Source organism: Pempheris klunzingeri, chromosome 17 (assembly GCF_042242105.1).
Source record: "Pempheris klunzingeri isolate RE-2024b chromosome 17, fPemKlu1.hap1, whole genome shotgun sequence".
Classification (NCBI taxonomy): Eukaryota; Metazoa; Chordata; class Actinopteri; order Acropomatiformes; family Pempheridae; genus Pempheris; species Pempheris klunzingeri.
Window position 1 is genome coordinate 19,136,819 of NC_092028.1, and position 17,653 is coordinate 19,154,471.

A 17,653-nucleotide genomic window follows, 5' to 3' on the forward strand; every position below is an offset into this window, starting at 1 on the left:
TCTCTACCCTACTTGCCTGGGAAGAGCACATTATGTGACAACCACCCTTTACAAGCAATGTGTAATGTATTCCACAGTATACTGACAGTAAGTGAGCTTGCACTGCAGCCTTTATTCAGAGCCATTTCCTGAACAACCCCTGGGTTCCCATAGATTGAAACTTTCCATACATCATCAGTGGAAGTGCTCTAGCCATTCCTTCCCCCTGCTCCCTTGACATAAACCAGCCTTGTCTCATCCTTTCCTGAAACGATCAGTCACCATTCGGTTCTTGCAGGGGGAATCTGTTGATACATTCATGTAGTCACGCAGAAAAGCACTACGTGGGTCTCCGATTTGCTTATGGAAGACACAAATCATTCGTCCCTCTATCGTGAAACAAAATATGGCTTAAATTGATGCACAACTCTATTAAAATCCATCCAATGAAATCCTATCGCCCTGTACCTTCAGATTACATTATTCTCAGACGTGCTCAGACATTTAACATTTGATCAAATCAACGTGATATCGATCTGTTTCAAAGTCATCTCCAAATCACCGCTTTGTAGATGACATGTGCGACACAAAAGGAGGGAAACATGAGCAGAATCATCTTCATTGCCTGTCCCTGGTGTCTCTGCGGCTGCTTGGATTTGAAAGTCCTGAGGTGTATTAAGCTAACACAGTTTGGGAATAAGGGAGTTGCGATCAGTGGGCAGCTGTGTTTGTGATCCCCACAACAGCGTGGCACAGCAGCTCCCTGCCCTCACTCTAATGCCACGGGGCCTTCCAGCGACGTCGAACACCGCTAGAGCCCAGAAGTACTCAAGCACATGCTAGTCAGCCCCATGGCTGTGTTAGTATCCACAGCAGGAAGGCTCTTAAGTGTTGACAGTGCTTGTCTAACCGAAAGGCTGATTAGGGAATTCAATATCCATCTTAGTGGTGGCAAAAAAAGCTCTAAAAATAAAAGGACCATGAGCGTAGGTGACCACCAGGGACTGCACCCTGCACTGTTGTCTCCTCAGTGTTGGGCTATTTCTCGCCAGTGGTAACAATGAAAATGCATAAAGCTTAACATAAATCCAGTATGTGAGACATTGAGTTCTTTGCAGCAGGATCATGCTCAGACTATATCTGAACACTCAATACTCCCACCACACCCTCTCAGTTGTTCTCAAACTGACTTATCTTCAATGTTCAGGCCTTCTGGCAACCTTTCCTCTCGGCCAATATTAATTAGGAAGTTGTTTTTAGAGGCTTTTTTCTAATTAATAGGAAGGGATATTCTTCAGTTCCAATGCTTTGTTTTCATTAGCCTACCAGACTCTAGGCCCCCAGCTTCCCATTGATTATGCACACTCCTCCAATTAATTTCCATTAGCAAACAGGCGTTTCTGAGTTAACTTGACTCTAGCTGTTTACTGGCAGAATTTTGAGGCTGTGGGGACATGCACACCAGTCATGAAAGACGTTGTGAGGTCTGCATGCGCCCTCATTACCCCTTTTCTCTCACTCAGCCTCAAATCTGATAAAAACACCTTTTCACAGAGTGACTCGTCTCATCATCCAAGACATTCGTTTTGCTAAGAATCTCCGTTCATGCCAGACGTGATACATGATACATCCGTGATTCTACAATTCCTGACAGAGATGGCTATCAGTTATAGATAATGTGACTGCAACTTACACGAGCTCTGAAAGGCTCACTATAGGACACTGGACCTTACAGTGAAGTCAGAGCATGGTAAAACTGGTTTGAACATTGACGATATTGATGGATCATGCTCTACACTGGCCTTAGATAGATTAGGGTTTGACTGGAAAAATTAAGGGGGGAGCAATGAGAGTAGGAGCATGGGGAGAAAGGATGGAGGAGAACAGACTGAGGCAGAGATTGAGTGAGAGAAGATGTGGAGGCGACAGCCAATAAAAGATTATTCTAAGGACAAAAGGCTGTCATTTGTATGATAATCCTGGACTCTCAGGAAAGCTCCCGCTGAGTCTTTCTATTGTGGAGCACTGGAGACTCTGTTGTCTTTCACTTCACTTCATACAAATTACACATAAGCGGAGCTGTGCTGGGAGTCATATGTGTGTTTACAGGCTGTTATGAACACGCCATGAACTACAAGAACAATGGTGTATTGTTTTGCAGTGCTGAGACAATGTTATTGCTATATATTAAACCAAATCATTTGGGAATCTTTGAAATATAAATTTTGTCAATGAAAAGTGCTAAGGATAGGAGGATGGGAGCATTTGGTTGAGTGACTCTGACCTAATGCTAAACAGCAAAAAAAATAATTCATGCTCAGATATCAAAACCAGACAGATTCTTTAAGTGGCAACATCCTTATCACCAGCCTGCAAAAAAATCTGCATTTGATTGTTTAGTCATCTGGCATTTCCTCAAAGCAGAAGCCTCCGACTCACTGTCAGAAAATATAAATGGTGTCGGTGTAATTCGAACAGTATCATTAAAGTGTCTGTCCTTGACACATTTCTGAGACAGCAGGACATGCATTCACTTACTGACCAATTATCAAGCACAACCTTGATTAAGGTTGTGGATAATGGGAACCACAAAGATAAAGATAATGGGCAGCTGTAAATAAACTTTTAGCAGCACATCCTGTTCAAAATGTCTGTGAGAGAAGGCTTGAGAAAATCGAGCCAAACTTAATTTCTGTTTGTTCCAGTTTGTTATAAAAAAAAAGAAAGATACAGCCAGTGCTGATTTGTCAAAGACAAAGTCTAATATGTTTGCAGTTTTGTATATTTGAGCCAAAAATTGTTTCAAGACCAAAAGCAACACAAATTAAAACATGAAATATTCATGAATCTGTACTTGAGGGCCAGGGCACTCCTCTGCCCACACAAACCACACACACCAATTACAGTGCCCCAGGACACAGGTCCACTAGAAAATACAAACACTGGCAGAGGTAGAAAAAGGAGGCACTATGGCTGCCAGTAATAGTACAATCAGGAGGATAGGAGATCCCTGTGTGTAAAATAAATTATTAAATCAATTCCCATCTTTAAAAGTCGGTGCTGAAAATTGCCTCACCTGAGAGCCTTTGAACTGCTACAGCAAATGTATTCCGCTGAGTTACAGAAGAGCCCTTGAAAAGGGGAGAAGAATGGTATTGGTGGCACTTCAATCAGAACTAAGATGTATAAGAGAGGGACAGAGGAGGGGGGGGGGGTGGGGGGCAACTGTTAAAAGAGGCAGATGTATGGAAGACAGGGAAAAGGTCCACAGAAGGTGACAGAAGAGGGATTATAGTGCTCAGTAACGTATAGTTTCCCTGAGCGGAGTGCAACCATATGTGTCAAGGAGATAAGTAATGCATGCATATGGTGACATTTTGAATAGTTGGAGCATTTTTATGCTGGGATGCGGTCATATTGTATGGAGCCATCTATGCACCTGTGCCAATTGAGATTGTCTGGTTCATTGGGGCTGTTACTTAAAAGCTACTCCTAGATTAATGGACCACGGCAGACAAACTCTGTGTGATTCAGCCGTAATTAAGCTTTCTGTCACTATCAATCACAGCTCCCACTTTCCCTCTAATCAGCTCATTTTATAGCAGCTAATACTCCCTGGGCACTGAGATCAACATCTTGACCCACTGTCAATCTCTCTCTCTCTCTCTCTCTCTCTTCCCCCCCCCCCCCCCTCCCTCCTGCATACAGATGCTCAGACACAAGCGCGCACACACGGATTACGATTTAGACAGCTTGCACACATCGAGACACAAGGGACTATATTTCTTTGCAGTCAGACAAATCAACATAGCAAAACAAATGTAACATACACAGCCCACACAAAGTTTATTTTGAACCTTGGTGCCTTCTAGAGCCCATGAAGTCAGTCATCAGCAGCAGGATATCCCTGAAAACAGCCGTGGCACTTGCACACTCACACAGCCCTCTCAAACCGTCTCAGCAGCCTCCAGACCAATCAAATTAATCATAACCACAGCGGCGCTACACACCCATTTTGTTTCCATCTCATTCATTTGGTGAAATTATTTGTGTAGTTCTCACCTGTTTTCGTTTTTTCTCACCTCTTTTAGAGGATGAGGTGCCTGGACAATAAAAAGTCCTCTTGTTCCTTCCATGAAACAAGCAGCAAGAGCTGCAACTGAAGCTCTGTAATCAGGTAACTGAGGTCACACTGCTCTCTGGTTCGGAAACATTAGTCCTTGGGCAATAGCCGACAAATTACAGAAGGCCAGAAGAGCACAACCGGAGTAAGCAGGCCTCTTTAGGGTTAAGCTGACCCTTTCATAGGTCAGGGATTTAGATACACAATATAACCGTATGATTATTCTCAAAAAATGACAATGCTGGATGCTTCTATGGCAGCATGCAGCAGTGTCTCTGTAGTGAAACCTGGCAACCATGGACCTGGATTGATCTCTTCCACGCTTCCAATAGCAAGTTTGCCCAATTATCTGATTCAAGACAGCCATTCAAGTCTACAAGCAAGTGTTTTGGTCATCCTTTCCACCTAGCAACAAGAGACACCATGCGTGAAATGGAGGTTAAGGTTTTCCATTAGACAGCATAATGAAATAGCCAAATTATGCAATGAATATCATATAGCACGTCAAATTCACTACCCTGCAAATGGAGTGTAAGCAAAGGTTAATTGCCAGTTACTGAGAGCAACCACTTGGAATTGCCTGTCCAGGTGGCAGATGGTTCACTGTAAATCCCAGGAATTATGTCACAAGGAGCAACATAAATAGGGTAACATGCTGTAGGTCTGACTTGTTTTTCATTTCATTTCCTTCCTGGTTGATGCTCCAAATTATATTTTTATTTTATTTCTTGCATTTCAAATGCACATGGAAGATGCTCCGCTTACATGACATGATAATAAAGGAAAAGAATTAATAAATGTCTCTTTTTCTCTTTTAAGTATTTTTCTCTTATGCTTTCATTAGTAAATTGCTTTTAGTGAGATAATACTGTATGCGCAGTGTTAGCAACAGTCGCCTCTGCGCACACAGGGCAACCAGTAGACCTGTTGCAGCATCCATAATAACAGAGCTGCACAGCTGGCAGGAAAACACTCAAACACATTCATTCACCTGAACCAACGGAATCACTGACAGAAAATACAAAGGCAAAACAAATGAGTATCACTTTTTTTAAACAAAGGGGATGTATGCTCTCATGGCGCACAGATGCGCAACTGATTCAGTGCGCCGTGCGTAAACGATGTGAGGAGCTGCATCCTTACCTGTCGTCGGTCTGCCAGTCCCCGAGCAACAGGTCTCGGAACCGGTACCGAGGGGGCAGCGGGAGCACCTCCTTCTCCAGTTCGACCATGATCCTCCTCCTCAGAGCCCAGAGACACAGACAGTTATCACCGCAAACCGCACCTCCACGCCGAGGAGGTGGACCCCCCAAAACCAACTCCGTTCCTCTTCCTTCTGCTATATAAAACGAAGATCAAAAACGCACACATTGATACACCTCATGGCATCGTCTTCGACCTCCCTCCTACAAAGAAAAATCTACTTCTTTCCCTTCTGGCACCCGTCACAATGTAGCTGTACTTTTCTTCCCAGCGAGGCAACAGGTCGAGGATGTTCATCCGTCGGTGCGTAGGGGAGGCTCCACTTTTACTGTGACAGCTGGAGAGCAACTGGTTGTCTCTCTCAACACCAGCATCCTCCCTGCTTGAGCTACGCATGGACGCACTGGCTGCAAATGTGTAACCAACCGTTGGGGACTACAGCTCACTGAATTGTTGCGACGACTTTTCATTTCAGGAATAATAAAATAAGAAACGGTTACAAAAAAGAAAAAAATCACCAAAAAAAATCTACAGTATTACAAATAGCAGTCTCCATCAACATCACGGTGCATTATATGCATAATACTATCATCTCTAATTCTGAGTAACAATAAAACATGTACACGTGATCCCCAGATCTGTCCATAATACTTTTATGGAGACCTGCACCCTCAGTCATTAGTCTAAACGATGCTTATGCATATTTATTATTGCTGCATGGAGAGAAATTGTTTTTCTTATGTTAATTGGGCTTCTATGAAACATTATGGGGTCATACATCTTCACAGGGCCGGTTTAAGGAGGTACATGACATGATTTGAATTGTCTTGCTGAAATATGCATGAGAACAGATCCAGCTTACTTAGTGTAAGCTTGTAAACTGAGCTCTGAGTGCTGCTGCTCTCTGGCCAATCATCCATAAGCTAAATATAATCAAAATACACAGTGGAAGCAGAAGATTTAAGGAAAAAAAAACATCTCTTCTTACAAAAAAAAGCAGCATAATCCTGTAATATATCTTAAAACAATACAATAATCAACAATAGTTCCACTGCGTGTGGGCTATTATAATTCAAAGATAACAAAAGGCAAAGTCACCATTACCATAGCATGATTCCCCCTATGAATATTTTAGTTAGCTCTTATTGTAATGCTAGTAATTAAGTGTATAAGCACTTGTGAACTATTATGCACCAAACCCACCATTTCTACTGAAGTGCCACACTGTTGTGCTGAATAGTAGCTTGCCTGCCGCTCATTACATGTCACAGGTTTAATCATGTAGAGCCTGTGGTCACAACAGAGGGGCTAATGAAATTCAAACGCGGTGCTCAAGAGGACTGTTGACTCAAAGCCACAGACAACAGGTGTTATTCAAATTAACTTCCAATGATTAATATTAATCATTCTCATTTGTGCCTTAATAAACCAGCACCTCTGTGAGCTCCAAACAAAGCCCCCCTCAGAGGGTCAAACAGGACTGTTGCCTATTGAAAACTGAAGAGTAACCATGGATAAGGATGATTCAGTAATACTTGGATGGATGCTGACTATAGGTTGTGAATCATTTTGATATCCATGTTTCCTACATTTCAGCTCTCACAATGAATGCATGAGATTTTTATCTAGAGACACTGCCGGTTACTCTATTAGGAAACTTATACAGCACATAATTCAGTTTTACAGTCAGACTTCGCTCTCGTTTTGCCTATTTTGCCCTCTGGTGGTCATTATGACACAAGCAAACAATCTGTAGCCTATCCATCTGTTCAAACAGTTAGAAGATAACTACCAGTCTGTTAGGGTGTGGGTTAAAACTCCAGGATACATCTTTTATTAATCTTGTGCCTTTGGCAAACATGAAATACCTCTGTAATGCACTGAGGCACAAAAAAATTACAGAGAGGTTGACAGGAAGGCAAAACATTTCATTTCAAGTGGGTGGGCCTGGCTGTGTAGCCATGGTAACAACAAAAAGTGTCTGAACATATCAGCGGAGATAGTTCATGTGTTTCAAACCTCATTTAAACCCCATTCAGGCTCACATTGTCATAATGTGTATTTTGAGGACAACTCGAAGAGGCTGAGTAAAGAAGGTTGGTGCAAAAGACAATCAGAATGTATCCCTGCAGACCAAAAGACATTTTCCTCACCACCAACAAAACTGGTGATGCATATACAAATATAAACACAGAGCACAAAACCATGATCCATAAAAAAGTCATTTAAAAGATAGAAAATTTTTGAGAGTCTGTTGAACATTTTTCTCCATTTAAAGTACGGCAGTTGCCTTCCAACTTCTAATCCAACGTAACGTTGACGGAGGCTAGAGCATCCACAGCCCAGCCGGGGTACTGGTCACGAGAGGGAAACAGTCGCTTCATGAACGTCCGTATAAAGTCAGGGAAGCGGCCCTCCATGATACTCTGTCTCACAGAGCGCATCAGGGTGAGCTGCAAAGAGAAGTGTTTGATGAATCGAAGAAAAAGTAAAGCGATGACTGTCCTCTAGTGGGAATTCATCTTCTCCTCTGCATCATTAGTGTGCACGGGTCGGCCACAGGTCAGCGTCCCACAGTAGACCGCTTACATGCTTTTACCATTTATATGGAATATTATAGGGTAGCATGTAGATGCTTCACAGAAATCAAATAGTTGTTCAGACATTTCACTGTGGATCAAAGTGGCAGAGTGATGCCCGCCCCCCTTGAGCCACCCAGCTAGTGCGGTTTAAATGGGGAGAAAAACTTAGAAAAAAAAAACAAAACTTCAAGAAATAACTTGTTGTATTATGAGACATTATAATTTGTGCTCTCTTAGCACGAACATTATGTTTTTGGGACACATCTGTCACAAGAGGAGCATTCGTTGCTTTGATAATGCCAGAGCAGCAACGCAAGTTTGCGCCACTCCGAGGTACAGAGAGTACCGTGGGACAAAATGATTGTGACTGAGCTGAGCACATTGTCTGAATCATGTCATTTACTTTTGTAAAGGTCAAAGTCTTTTGTCAGATTTCTGTCAGAGCCTTTTAGACTTTGAAACAGATTATGCAAACTTGTGGCTCAACGGCAGAAACACAGGAAACTAATGAACACATATAACACACAATTTATTAGCTCCTTTAACGCAAATATGGAAATCAGTAATTCAGTACTCAGAAATTTCAAAATGGAAACACAGAACAAAATAAAATTGTTTTAATTGTTTGGGAATTAATTACTATTTATGTTCTGCTTCAGTTTTTTTAGAAGTCAAATGAGTTTAGAGTGCACCTAATATTACTGAACCATTATTGAGCATGTCACACACAATTTCATACTTACATAATTTCAGTTATATTTAATATAAAAAGCATTTTTATTCAATATAAAGAGTACTTTTAACAGCATTTTTAGACTAATTTAGTCAAGGCAATGACGGTGGAAGAAAATTAGTGCAACAAAACCTTTTAAAACCTATTATTTTTGTTCCAGTTGCCTCTCGAGGCAAAGATTCTAACTTATGTTCGAATATACGAATGTATGATGATATGATGTGATGGTTAAGAGACATTTCCAATACTGACCTGGTAGGCGATGTTGTGGATGGTGATGTGATGCATGGCTGCAGTGTCACTCTTAAACAAAGCATGGAGGTAAGCCCGACTATGTCTGAAAGAGAAAACAGACATATTAATTACACATTTCCTCCAGCAATACTGTTTTATCTGATGGCGTATCAGCATTGTTGGTAATAAGTTACAGAGCTGCGGGGAGCAATTACTGAGCAAAAGTATAATTTTATTAGGATATTCACTGGAGGCACACTACGTGGCAACCGGCAGCATCTGTAGTGTGATGAGGGTGATCCAACCTTGCAAAGTGAAGCTATGTATGTGGTTCCTTGATGAAAAAAAAAAAAAAAGTTTTTCTCCTCATAAATTTGTGACTGAAATCGAAGAGAGAGAGTGATTTTTTTCTTGTAAATTTACCACTTTCACTTAGAAGATATGAGTTTTTTTCCTGAAAATATACGACTTATCTTGGATATTCAGACTTTTTTTCTTAGAATAGTTTTACCTACAACGGCCCTAATATGCCGTCATAGTTTTACAGCATAACTGTGGTACAAAATGTCTAAACACCAGACGCTAACCACTGGCACCGAGCTGCAGCATTTCCAAAAATGTGCCTTTTCACTCATTAGTCTGAGACTTTTGAGTGAGAGTGAATGAATGAAATTAATCATTTAAGGTAGCTTTCAGTCTATTCCAGTATTTTATCATTCAGAAATTATTGATTTTGAGGTTGAGGTAGTCTTGTATCACCAAGACATCCAAAATGAGGTAACTGACTGCTAAGTCTAAATGAGGTCTTCTTGGGCACTACAGCCCCTTTATAAACTTCCATATCTGTACTGATGAAGAAATGAAGCTTTGAAAAACCCAAAACGACAAGACTTGTGATGTGAGTTTGTTTTTGACTTACCTCTTGCAGGTGTGACACTGGCAGTCTGGATCTATGGGCTGGAAGTCCTTGGCATACTGCTTCTGTTTCACCTGCAGCGATCCCCAAGGCACCAAGGCAGAGCCAAACCTCTGAGGGAAGAGAAACATGACTTTGAAGCATGAGCTATTGATATGGAATTATAACTACTGAATGACCGTTTGAAAAATGATTATTGGTGCATGAGGTAAAGACAGCTTACTGCCGTGCGAGTGGGGAACACGCAGTCAAACATATCACATCCCAGAGCCACACACACCACCAAATCCACAGCATATCTGCAGCGCAAGAGGATCACACACAGTCTTGTGTCAATTTATAAAACCATAAACAAGACTGTTATTTTAAACATTTCAGCAAACGCACCCCACACCCATGAGGTATCGAGGCTTTTCTCGTGGCAGGTGGTCAGTGCTCAGTGTGACCATCCGCCAGAAGTCATCCTTCTCCTCTCCTCCACTCAGGCCACCGATGGCAAAACCAGGAACATCACGCTGAGTCATCTCTGGAAGGGGAAAAGATATCTAAAGCATAAGTTTGTCATTTTTCAAGGCATTAAAACATCTTCTTGGGCATTACCCAAATATGATCTGGTCAATACCAGGAATAGGGGGATAGAGGCGGGTGATCAAGAGCGGTAAAATTATCACCATAGAGCAGATTCTCTTTACCAGCTAGACAGGCCTTGCGCAGCTCTGCATTCAGCCCTCCCTGGATGATGGCAAAAAGGTTCTGCTTGTCTGGATTTCTATTTGCTGCTATGCATCTGTCCAGCCAGCGAATGGATCTGTGCATTGCCTCCTCCACCCGTGGTCCTGTCACAGTACTGCTGACCACGTCGTCCAGCTGCATCATGATGTCTGACCCTGGAGGAACACAGAGCAACATGGAGACGCAGTCTTTTAGCCAAATTAATGGGCTCCAGGCTCGAGTCTTTGTTACTTCATTCTGATTCAAATGATTGTACTCCTTGCAGACCCAGGCTGTTCTGTATGCTGATGGACTTCTCAGGACTTAGGAGGATCTCTTTGCCATCGTAAGGGGACTTGAACTTCACTCCTTCTTCAGTGACCTCCGAGAGCTCAACGAGAGACACCATTTGAAACCCCCCACTGTCCTGCGAGCAGAAGAAAAGTTGTGAATATAAATATTTCCCCCTGCAGTTTACTCTTTTGCCATTTATGGTTGACTTCTGTACACTCACAGTTAAAAGATTTCTTTTCCAGTTCATGAACCCATGTAAACCTTTGGCTTTCTCAATCAAATCAGGCCCCTGTAGGTGGTAGATTTGAAAAGGAAAAACATATTTATGAAAGAAAGTTGTCATGAATTGTCAAATTGAACAATTATCCTTGAGCTAATTCATACCGGCCTCATGCCCAGGTGGTATGTGTTTCCAAGACAAATCTGACATCCAAGAGCCTCCAGCTGATCCACAGTGATTCCCTTCAGAGTCCCCTGGGTACCCACAGGCATGAACACCGGGGTACTGACGGCGGAGTGAGGCAGAATTAGATCACAAGCTCTTGCCTTTGTGACCGGACACTCAGCAATAATTCGCAGAGTAAGAGAAGAAGCTGCGGGCAGAGCTTTCTTTAAAGACATGCTGTCTTGTGAAGTATTAATTTCGGCTCCACACTCTCCGGTGGCAGCCATGTTGCAGTGGACACGTGACGTGAGACGGCTGTAACTGATAATCGCGGCGACCAATCAGAAGCGAGGAATATGTTTAGAGCCAAGAACACGCCTTTTAGATATCCAATCAGAAGCTTAGCTTGACAGAGAGGCAGCAGAATTACCCAATAGGCTGCTTGGTTTCTCAGAGAAGAGGCGGGACTTTACCTACCGGTTTCGATCGGATGTCGTCTCCTCTGACCGGATGGTGTTTGTGTAGAGGAAGTTTTGTTTTGCGAGTTTTCCGTCCGTTTCGACTGACTGGATATTCTGTTAATACGCTTAAAAAACACACGAAATGATATTAGTGTGAATTGCATTACCGGTAGCCGCTCAAGTGTTGAAGTAGACAATAAATTCCTGCGCTGTTTGAGGCGGCGGAACTCAACACTTCAGAGTAACCCGAGAGCACCTTGCTGCTAAGCTAACGTTACCTAGATAGTTAGCGCGGCTAGCGTTAGCCTCTGGTTTGCGTTGTGTTGAAGGGGCTCTCCGAGCTAACGAAGCCATGGGGAACCGGGGCATGGAAGACCTGATTCCCCTGATCAACAAGCTTCAAGACGCTTTCAGCTCCATTGGCCAGAGTTGCAATTTAGACCTTCCTCAGATTGCTGTGGTCGGCGGCCAAAGCGCCGGGAAAAGCTCAGTCTTGGAGAATTTTGTTGGCAGGTAAGTGTTAATGGCTAATGAAGTTAATCATTGCAGCTATCTCCCAGTTTTTTGCGTGGTCTAACATTATTAAACTGTGTTTTGATTGATGATTGATGCGTTTGAAATACCGTATGCCACAAAGCTAGGCTAACGTTATTTACTCTGCCAATACGTAACGTCAATATTGAGTTACGCACTTGTCGTAAACCTGCCTCGTTAGTGTTTGCAGTGACTGCAGGTTCAACAGCTTGACGTAGCTACGCCCTTTACGTGGTGTGCCGGTGTGAAAATGATTTTTATGAAGTGTATGCTTTCTTAATTTAAAAGGGAAATCGTCAAACAATGATGAGTGCAGAAGATATGATATGGATCTTAATCCCAGCTTGTTCACCTGATCAGTGCCACCATATTTATACTTTCTGAAACTGTCAGTAAACATCTTTACACCATGCCAATTTGAACACGACAAATTAAGACTTGATAACAATGACTTGAACCAAGGCTTTTGTTTGTTAAGTGCACGTTGTGGCACTTTATAATCAGCAAATCATAGAGCATGATCTTGTTGTGCCACCTGTCTGTCTAACTTCAGGTTTGAATTGAGGCTTTCTCTTTATTTTCCATACCACACCCAGGAAGTCCCACAGGATTTGCATTTACTAGTTAGTGTGATTCGGTCTGCAGCCTACAGCTGTTAAATGGAGTTTTACTGGATCACAAGAGTTTGCTGATAGATAATCATATTCGCTCTTTCCAGTGTGGGAGCACTAATATGTTATTGGGAAGGCCAGTAGAGTAAAGCACTGCAGACAGAGCATGCCACCGTCTTCAAAGTCAGTCAAATTTATCTCCAGTACATTTTATATAAAGCGTCGCTTTAAACCTCAAAGCAGTTTTTTTTTGTTCTCTGTCTGAGTATTTGTTAAACAACACAAGCCGATATTGCAGACTCAACTTCCCTCACCATCTTCCTCTTTAGCTACTATTTTTGACAAACCTTTTGAAATTAAGGAAATTGGCTTGATCTCTGTCTGTGGCGTTAAGGTCAAGCTATGGTGCTCCTCAACAGGCTGGTCCTGTTGTCCTCACCCACATCAGCAGTGAGTGAGATCACCCTGCAGATAAAGAAACAAAACAAGCCCGCTCTAAAGCAGCTTGTTTAGCAGGTTTCCACCCCATTGACAGATACTCAGTGTGTGTGTGTAACCCAACCCACACAGAGATCGCACAATCACACGCACACACACATACATGCAGGCCAGCCAGCAGAGAAGTGGAAGTACATTGGCTATTAAGATGGCATGCAGACAGGTCTTTGGTTATAAACACACAGGCGAGGGCATGTCGTTGCTGCTCTCAGACAGGAACACACACGCAGATTAGACTACCACTCAGTGCACATTAATTCAGATGAATGGGACTTTGCACTGGGAGAGCACTTGACACATATCAGCTGTAATTAACATGAGACATTTCATGGTGACCTTAATTTCACTGCCTGTACAGACCTTCCACTTTCTGCCCGTTGACAGGATTAACACTCACTCGCCCATGTGCTGAAAAGTTACACATGCACTTTGCAGATATGCTGTGGCATAGGCAATTGTTCATCTTCATCCTTTTATGAAATATGTAAGTGGTGCAATTTAGTGTTTGCCATGCTTTTATACAAGCGATAAAAAAAGCCCGTTGGTGCCGTGCAGGTGAACTTGAGGGCTGACATGTGAATGTAAACGCTAACGCCTAGCTGCAAGGTCGATTCTTACTTAAGCCTGGAAGCACTGGGGAGGTGCTGCACATCACTATAGCAACAGGTGTGCTCTCATTGTTGATCTACGTGCTTGTGTGAGCTCAGGAGTGGCCAATACCTAAACCTGGTATCAACATCTGTCATCTGTCACACAAAACTATCAGTGTTTAGTGTTGGATGGTAATTGATTTGCAAATTCTCTGTTGTGACAACAGACTTTGACCAATGCACTCTGAGCTACTGTTATTGTTAATAATGATTGCTCTTCGGTTTTCCCCTTGGCTGAGGTCCTTTTCTTTGGTGAGGTGCATGTTGTGTGTGAAAGGCTGGCTTCAGCTGTGTGTCCCCAGGCATGAAAATAATCTCTCTTTCCCATTCTCCGCCACGAACAACAATTAAAACAGTCATTTGGTGCTGGGTAGAAATACATTTCAGACCATAGGCTCTACGAGTCAGACACAGAGCACCAATGCTCCTTCCTTTCTGTCTCCTGCCTGAGCTCCATGCTGATGTTTTGATCTGATATGGATGTCAAGTGTCTTCACTTACTACGTCACTCTCTTTGTCTGGCAAATGTTCTGCCATCATAATGAGCATCTCAGTCGATGCTTAGTTTCTGCTTTCTCTGCATTTCCTGGCTCAGGTGGAGTGGTGGAAAAGTAGGGCTTGGCCATATTTGCTGTAGAGTTTCTATCTCTCAGTTGTCACAATCCTTTATTTTCAGCCCAGCCAGGTCAGGTGGGATTGATATTTTGTACTGTGCTGCATATGACCCATCTTGTTAATATGATTTGGGCCTCCGTTCCCTCCAAATTTGTTACTTGAGACCAGGATGCATTGGCTGGCTAGTCTGTGTACTTTGCTTTAAACAAGCTAATCAAATCACTGTGGCTCATGTATTTGTGAATGCTTCTCTCTTTTGGGTGGGTAAGTGTGTCGGTGTGTGTGTGTGTAAATGTTGTTGCCTTGTTTGGGTGTGCATCGAGGCAACATAATGAGAAACCTAAAGTTTTGCTGACACATTGAACACACACCAAATACAACACTAAAATCTGCTGTATGTTTTGGTAACAAGCATTTATCCTCAGTGTTGGAGACCTTTCTCATGACAGATGCAGGTGTAATGCAGGTGTATCCATGCCTTGATAATGTGCTTTCTGCTTCATTGGCATGGTTTACTGACAAGTAAAGGGACCATCACCGGTGTTGTTGTTGTCGTTGGTGTGAGAAAAGCCAGCACTTACCTGTCTTCACCAGCTGTGACATAGGCATCGTAGGGGCTAGTTTACTCCTAATTTAAGAGCTTCACTAAAGTTACAAAATGATGAAAATAATTGTTACTCTACCAGAAGGTAGTTAATTATTAATTAATAATATTGAATTAATTTTTCAATATTATTTCCCTCGTCTACAGTCTAATTAATGCATTACTGGATCATAATGAGCTCTCAGTTTAGAGGTGATCAGGCCCATGACTTCACTTTTGGCTGTGCTGTGTTGTGATGTCATCGTCCCAGTGTGGAGTAAAGACGTCATATCTAGCACTGCAAGCTGGTCTGGGTGGAGGTTGTTATCAGATCTGTGGCAAGAAGACTATGACTAGTTTTTAGGAGCAGTCATCCCAAGTTTAAAGAATTCAGTTAGAGCAGCATCAAATTGCACCATGCTAGCGTCTGTAAAACCTATTTGATGAGTGCTGGTTTTAAATGAATTATTACAATTTCTAATTGAAGCTGTGGATTTACTCCTGGGTGGTAGCTTAGATATTTAGAGGAATTTTAACTGTCCACCAGACTGGTGATTGCTTGTGTGTGGCACAGTGGATATCCCCGTGAAGAGGAAGTGCAGACAGCCAAGTGGCAGAGAGCGAAGGGATTTTCCAATAAGCAGTTGGATGTTGGTACTTGAAAAGCTTAGCTGTCTAGTGATGCCTCTCGGTACTCAGTGACAGACTTTGGTGCGGGAATGTGTGTACCCATAATTATATGTTCCTTGCCGCACGATAGACCCATGGGATAAGTCCCACCAAGCCACAGACACGTTTTTGTATACTATACAGTCCCATGAGAGAATACTTTGACCTCAGAGTTTCACACACTGTTTTCTACATTTGAGAGTAACCCTTGCCAGCCCTCTGTAGACTCGAGGAAGAGGAGGATCAGCTGTGGGCTATGGCTCCTCAGAGTTGCTCTCCTGTTTTTAAGAGGCAGAGGCTATTGGGGCAGGAAGGCAAGGGGGAGTGGAGTTGGCTCTCCCATTCTCTCCCTGCCCTACTCTCTCCTGCTTTTGCTTTCTAGAGGGAGGGACGCTCACAAACTGATGCTCTTTGCCTAGCCATCCATAATGCATGAAATGATACACAATCTGCTCAGCCTCGTCTATCATTTACAGCGCATCAATAATGGAGTCCTGGCCTCTCACTTCTTTTCAATATGCCACTGCTGTTAATCCAATTCTTTCTATGAAGACTGATTCGTTCTGCACTTGTGCTATATCTTCTCAGAAGAGCAAACAATTTCTTGGTGTGTTATTTCACATAAACTATATTGGCTCTTTATTTTATTGCTGTAAATCTTGGATTAGTTGCTATTTGGAGAGCCAATGAGGAGGTGTTTGATCCTGAGATTCACGTGAGAGTCACCTAACTGGAGAGATGCATCAGTACATTAGCAGCATCTCACTGCCATTATCCACATCTGGTCTGTTTAATTTATCCTTTCACTCAGCCTATTGTTGTGTTGTTCTTTAACTCTAACTCCCTCCCTCCCCTGCTCCCGTTCCTCATCCAGGGCTTTCTATACTGTCCGTCGTGCGGACAAATGCCTGCATGCTCCACATTTTGTGCATGACACAGCACCAGTGCTGAACCCCAGACCTGTGGATTTTTGCTGATGAAAGGAACATCCAGAATGTTCCCCACTGTTTCACCACAGGACTACAGTCTAGGAATAGCAGGCAGTATGTCGTATGGCAGCTCCTCTCTGTTCCCCTGTCCTGTGGCTGACATGGCGCTTCCAGTCTGAAGTCAGCAGGCAGGCTGAGTATCGCCATCGGCCCTCAGGCCTGTAGGTCTGGCTGTAGGGAGGAAAAGGAGAATGTGGGTTACTGACATGCTCAGTTCTGCTATGATTGCTCCAGGTCTGGGGCCGGTGATTGCCACCAGATGTAGTATGTTTGCAGAGCAGCAGAGGGGCCTTCAGATTTGGGAGGGGAACGCAGAAGACTGGGTGGAGGAGGCTCATCTGAGGGCTGACTAAGCAACTTCAGCCTTGTGGTAAAAAATTCCTCAGGTACCCTGTCACTTTAAGAGGAACAAACAAGCAGACTGTGAGAAAGTTCTCATTGTTTTCTATAGGCTGTCTATAGGCTCCATAATGCACCACTGCACCAACAGCATTTGCGGGTGTTTGTTTATTGTCATCTCATGCTTCGTGCAGCAATTATGTTGCATGTAACAAGTCTGTAGTTGAGAATGTGCATGTAGCAATGTCAAGCCTCAGTCCTGAGGCTGGTGTGGTTAAGGCGTTATCATGGGCAATATCATTTGTATTGACACAGGCTGAGCTCACACAAAAGCTAACAGCCGCCAGCTGAAAGTATGGGCCTTGTCTGTCCTCTAAAGAGGCAGCAAATCGAGAACTTTGATTGTTCAGCGAGAAACAAGTTAATCAATCGAAAAACACCACATTAACATTTGGTTTTTGCAACTATAAAGGGCAAATCCACCCTGCAACAGAGTTTTATTGTACTTTTCCAATGATTTTGATCTGTAAAGTTAAAGTTTACA

The 17,653-nt window shown here is 42.9% G+C and overlaps 3 protein-coding genes across 6 annotated transcripts in view; 1 reads left to right on the forward strand and 2 right to left on the reverse strand.

The window, feature by feature from the left end:
- The window catches only part of kcnt2b (potassium sodium-activated channel subfamily T member 2b), a 32,459-nt gene extending 27,125 nt beyond the window's left edge, over positions 1–5,334 (reverse strand). The window contains exon 1 of the mRNA XM_070847485.1: positions 5,246–5,334. Coding sequence (XP_070703586.1) covers positions 5,246–5,334 — 89 coding nt within the window. The remainder of the gene's footprint in view (positions 1–5,245) is intronic.
- A 1,770-nt stretch (positions 5,335–7,104) lies between these two features.
- On the reverse strand, positions 7,105–11,447 carry qtrt1 (queuine tRNA-ribosyltransferase 1). Its single transcript, XM_070848299.1, has 9 exons — positions 11,160–11,447; positions 10,996–11,064; positions 10,770–10,908; positions 10,463–10,657; positions 10,158–10,296; positions 9,994–10,069; positions 9,774–9,883; positions 8,873–8,957; positions 7,105–7,758 (listed from the first exon to the last, which is right to left on the reverse strand). The coding sequence occupies exons 1-9, from the start codon at positions 11,445–11,447 to the stop codon at positions 7,606–7,608; spliced, it is 1,254 nt and encodes a 417-aa protein (XP_070704400.1). The 3' UTR covers positions 7,105–7,605.
- Positions 11,448–11,672: 225 nt separating this feature from the next.
- Positions 11,673–17,653, forward strand: part of dnm2a (dynamin 2a) — a 29,512-nt gene continuing 23,531 nt past the window's right edge. For all 4 annotated transcript variants that reach the window (XM_070848497.1, XM_070848495.1, XM_070848496.1 and 1 more), the window contains exon 1: positions 11,673–12,134. In XM_070848497.1, coding sequence (XP_070704598.1) covers positions 11,974–12,134 — 161 coding nt within the window. In that variant the 5' untranslated portion in view covers positions 11,673–11,973. The remainder of the gene's footprint in view (positions 12,135–17,653) is intronic.

What these genes read in the sequence shown, in the direction of transcription:
- qtrt1 (XM_070848299.1), bottom strand. Translation starts at nt 11,447, where the DNA reads ATGGCTGCCACCGGAGAGTGTGGAGCCGAAATTAATACTTCACAAGAC. An exon ending in ACCACCTGGGCATGAGGCCG is followed by an intron (nt 11,065 to 11,159) that starts GTATGAATTAGC and finishes TACCACCTACAG; the next exon opens with GGGCCTGATTTGATTGAGAA. An exon ending in TCCACAACATCGCCTACCAG is followed by an intron (nt 7,759 to 8,872) that starts GTCAGTATTGGA and finishes TTCTCTTTGCAG; the next exon opens with CTCACCCTGATGCGCTCTGT.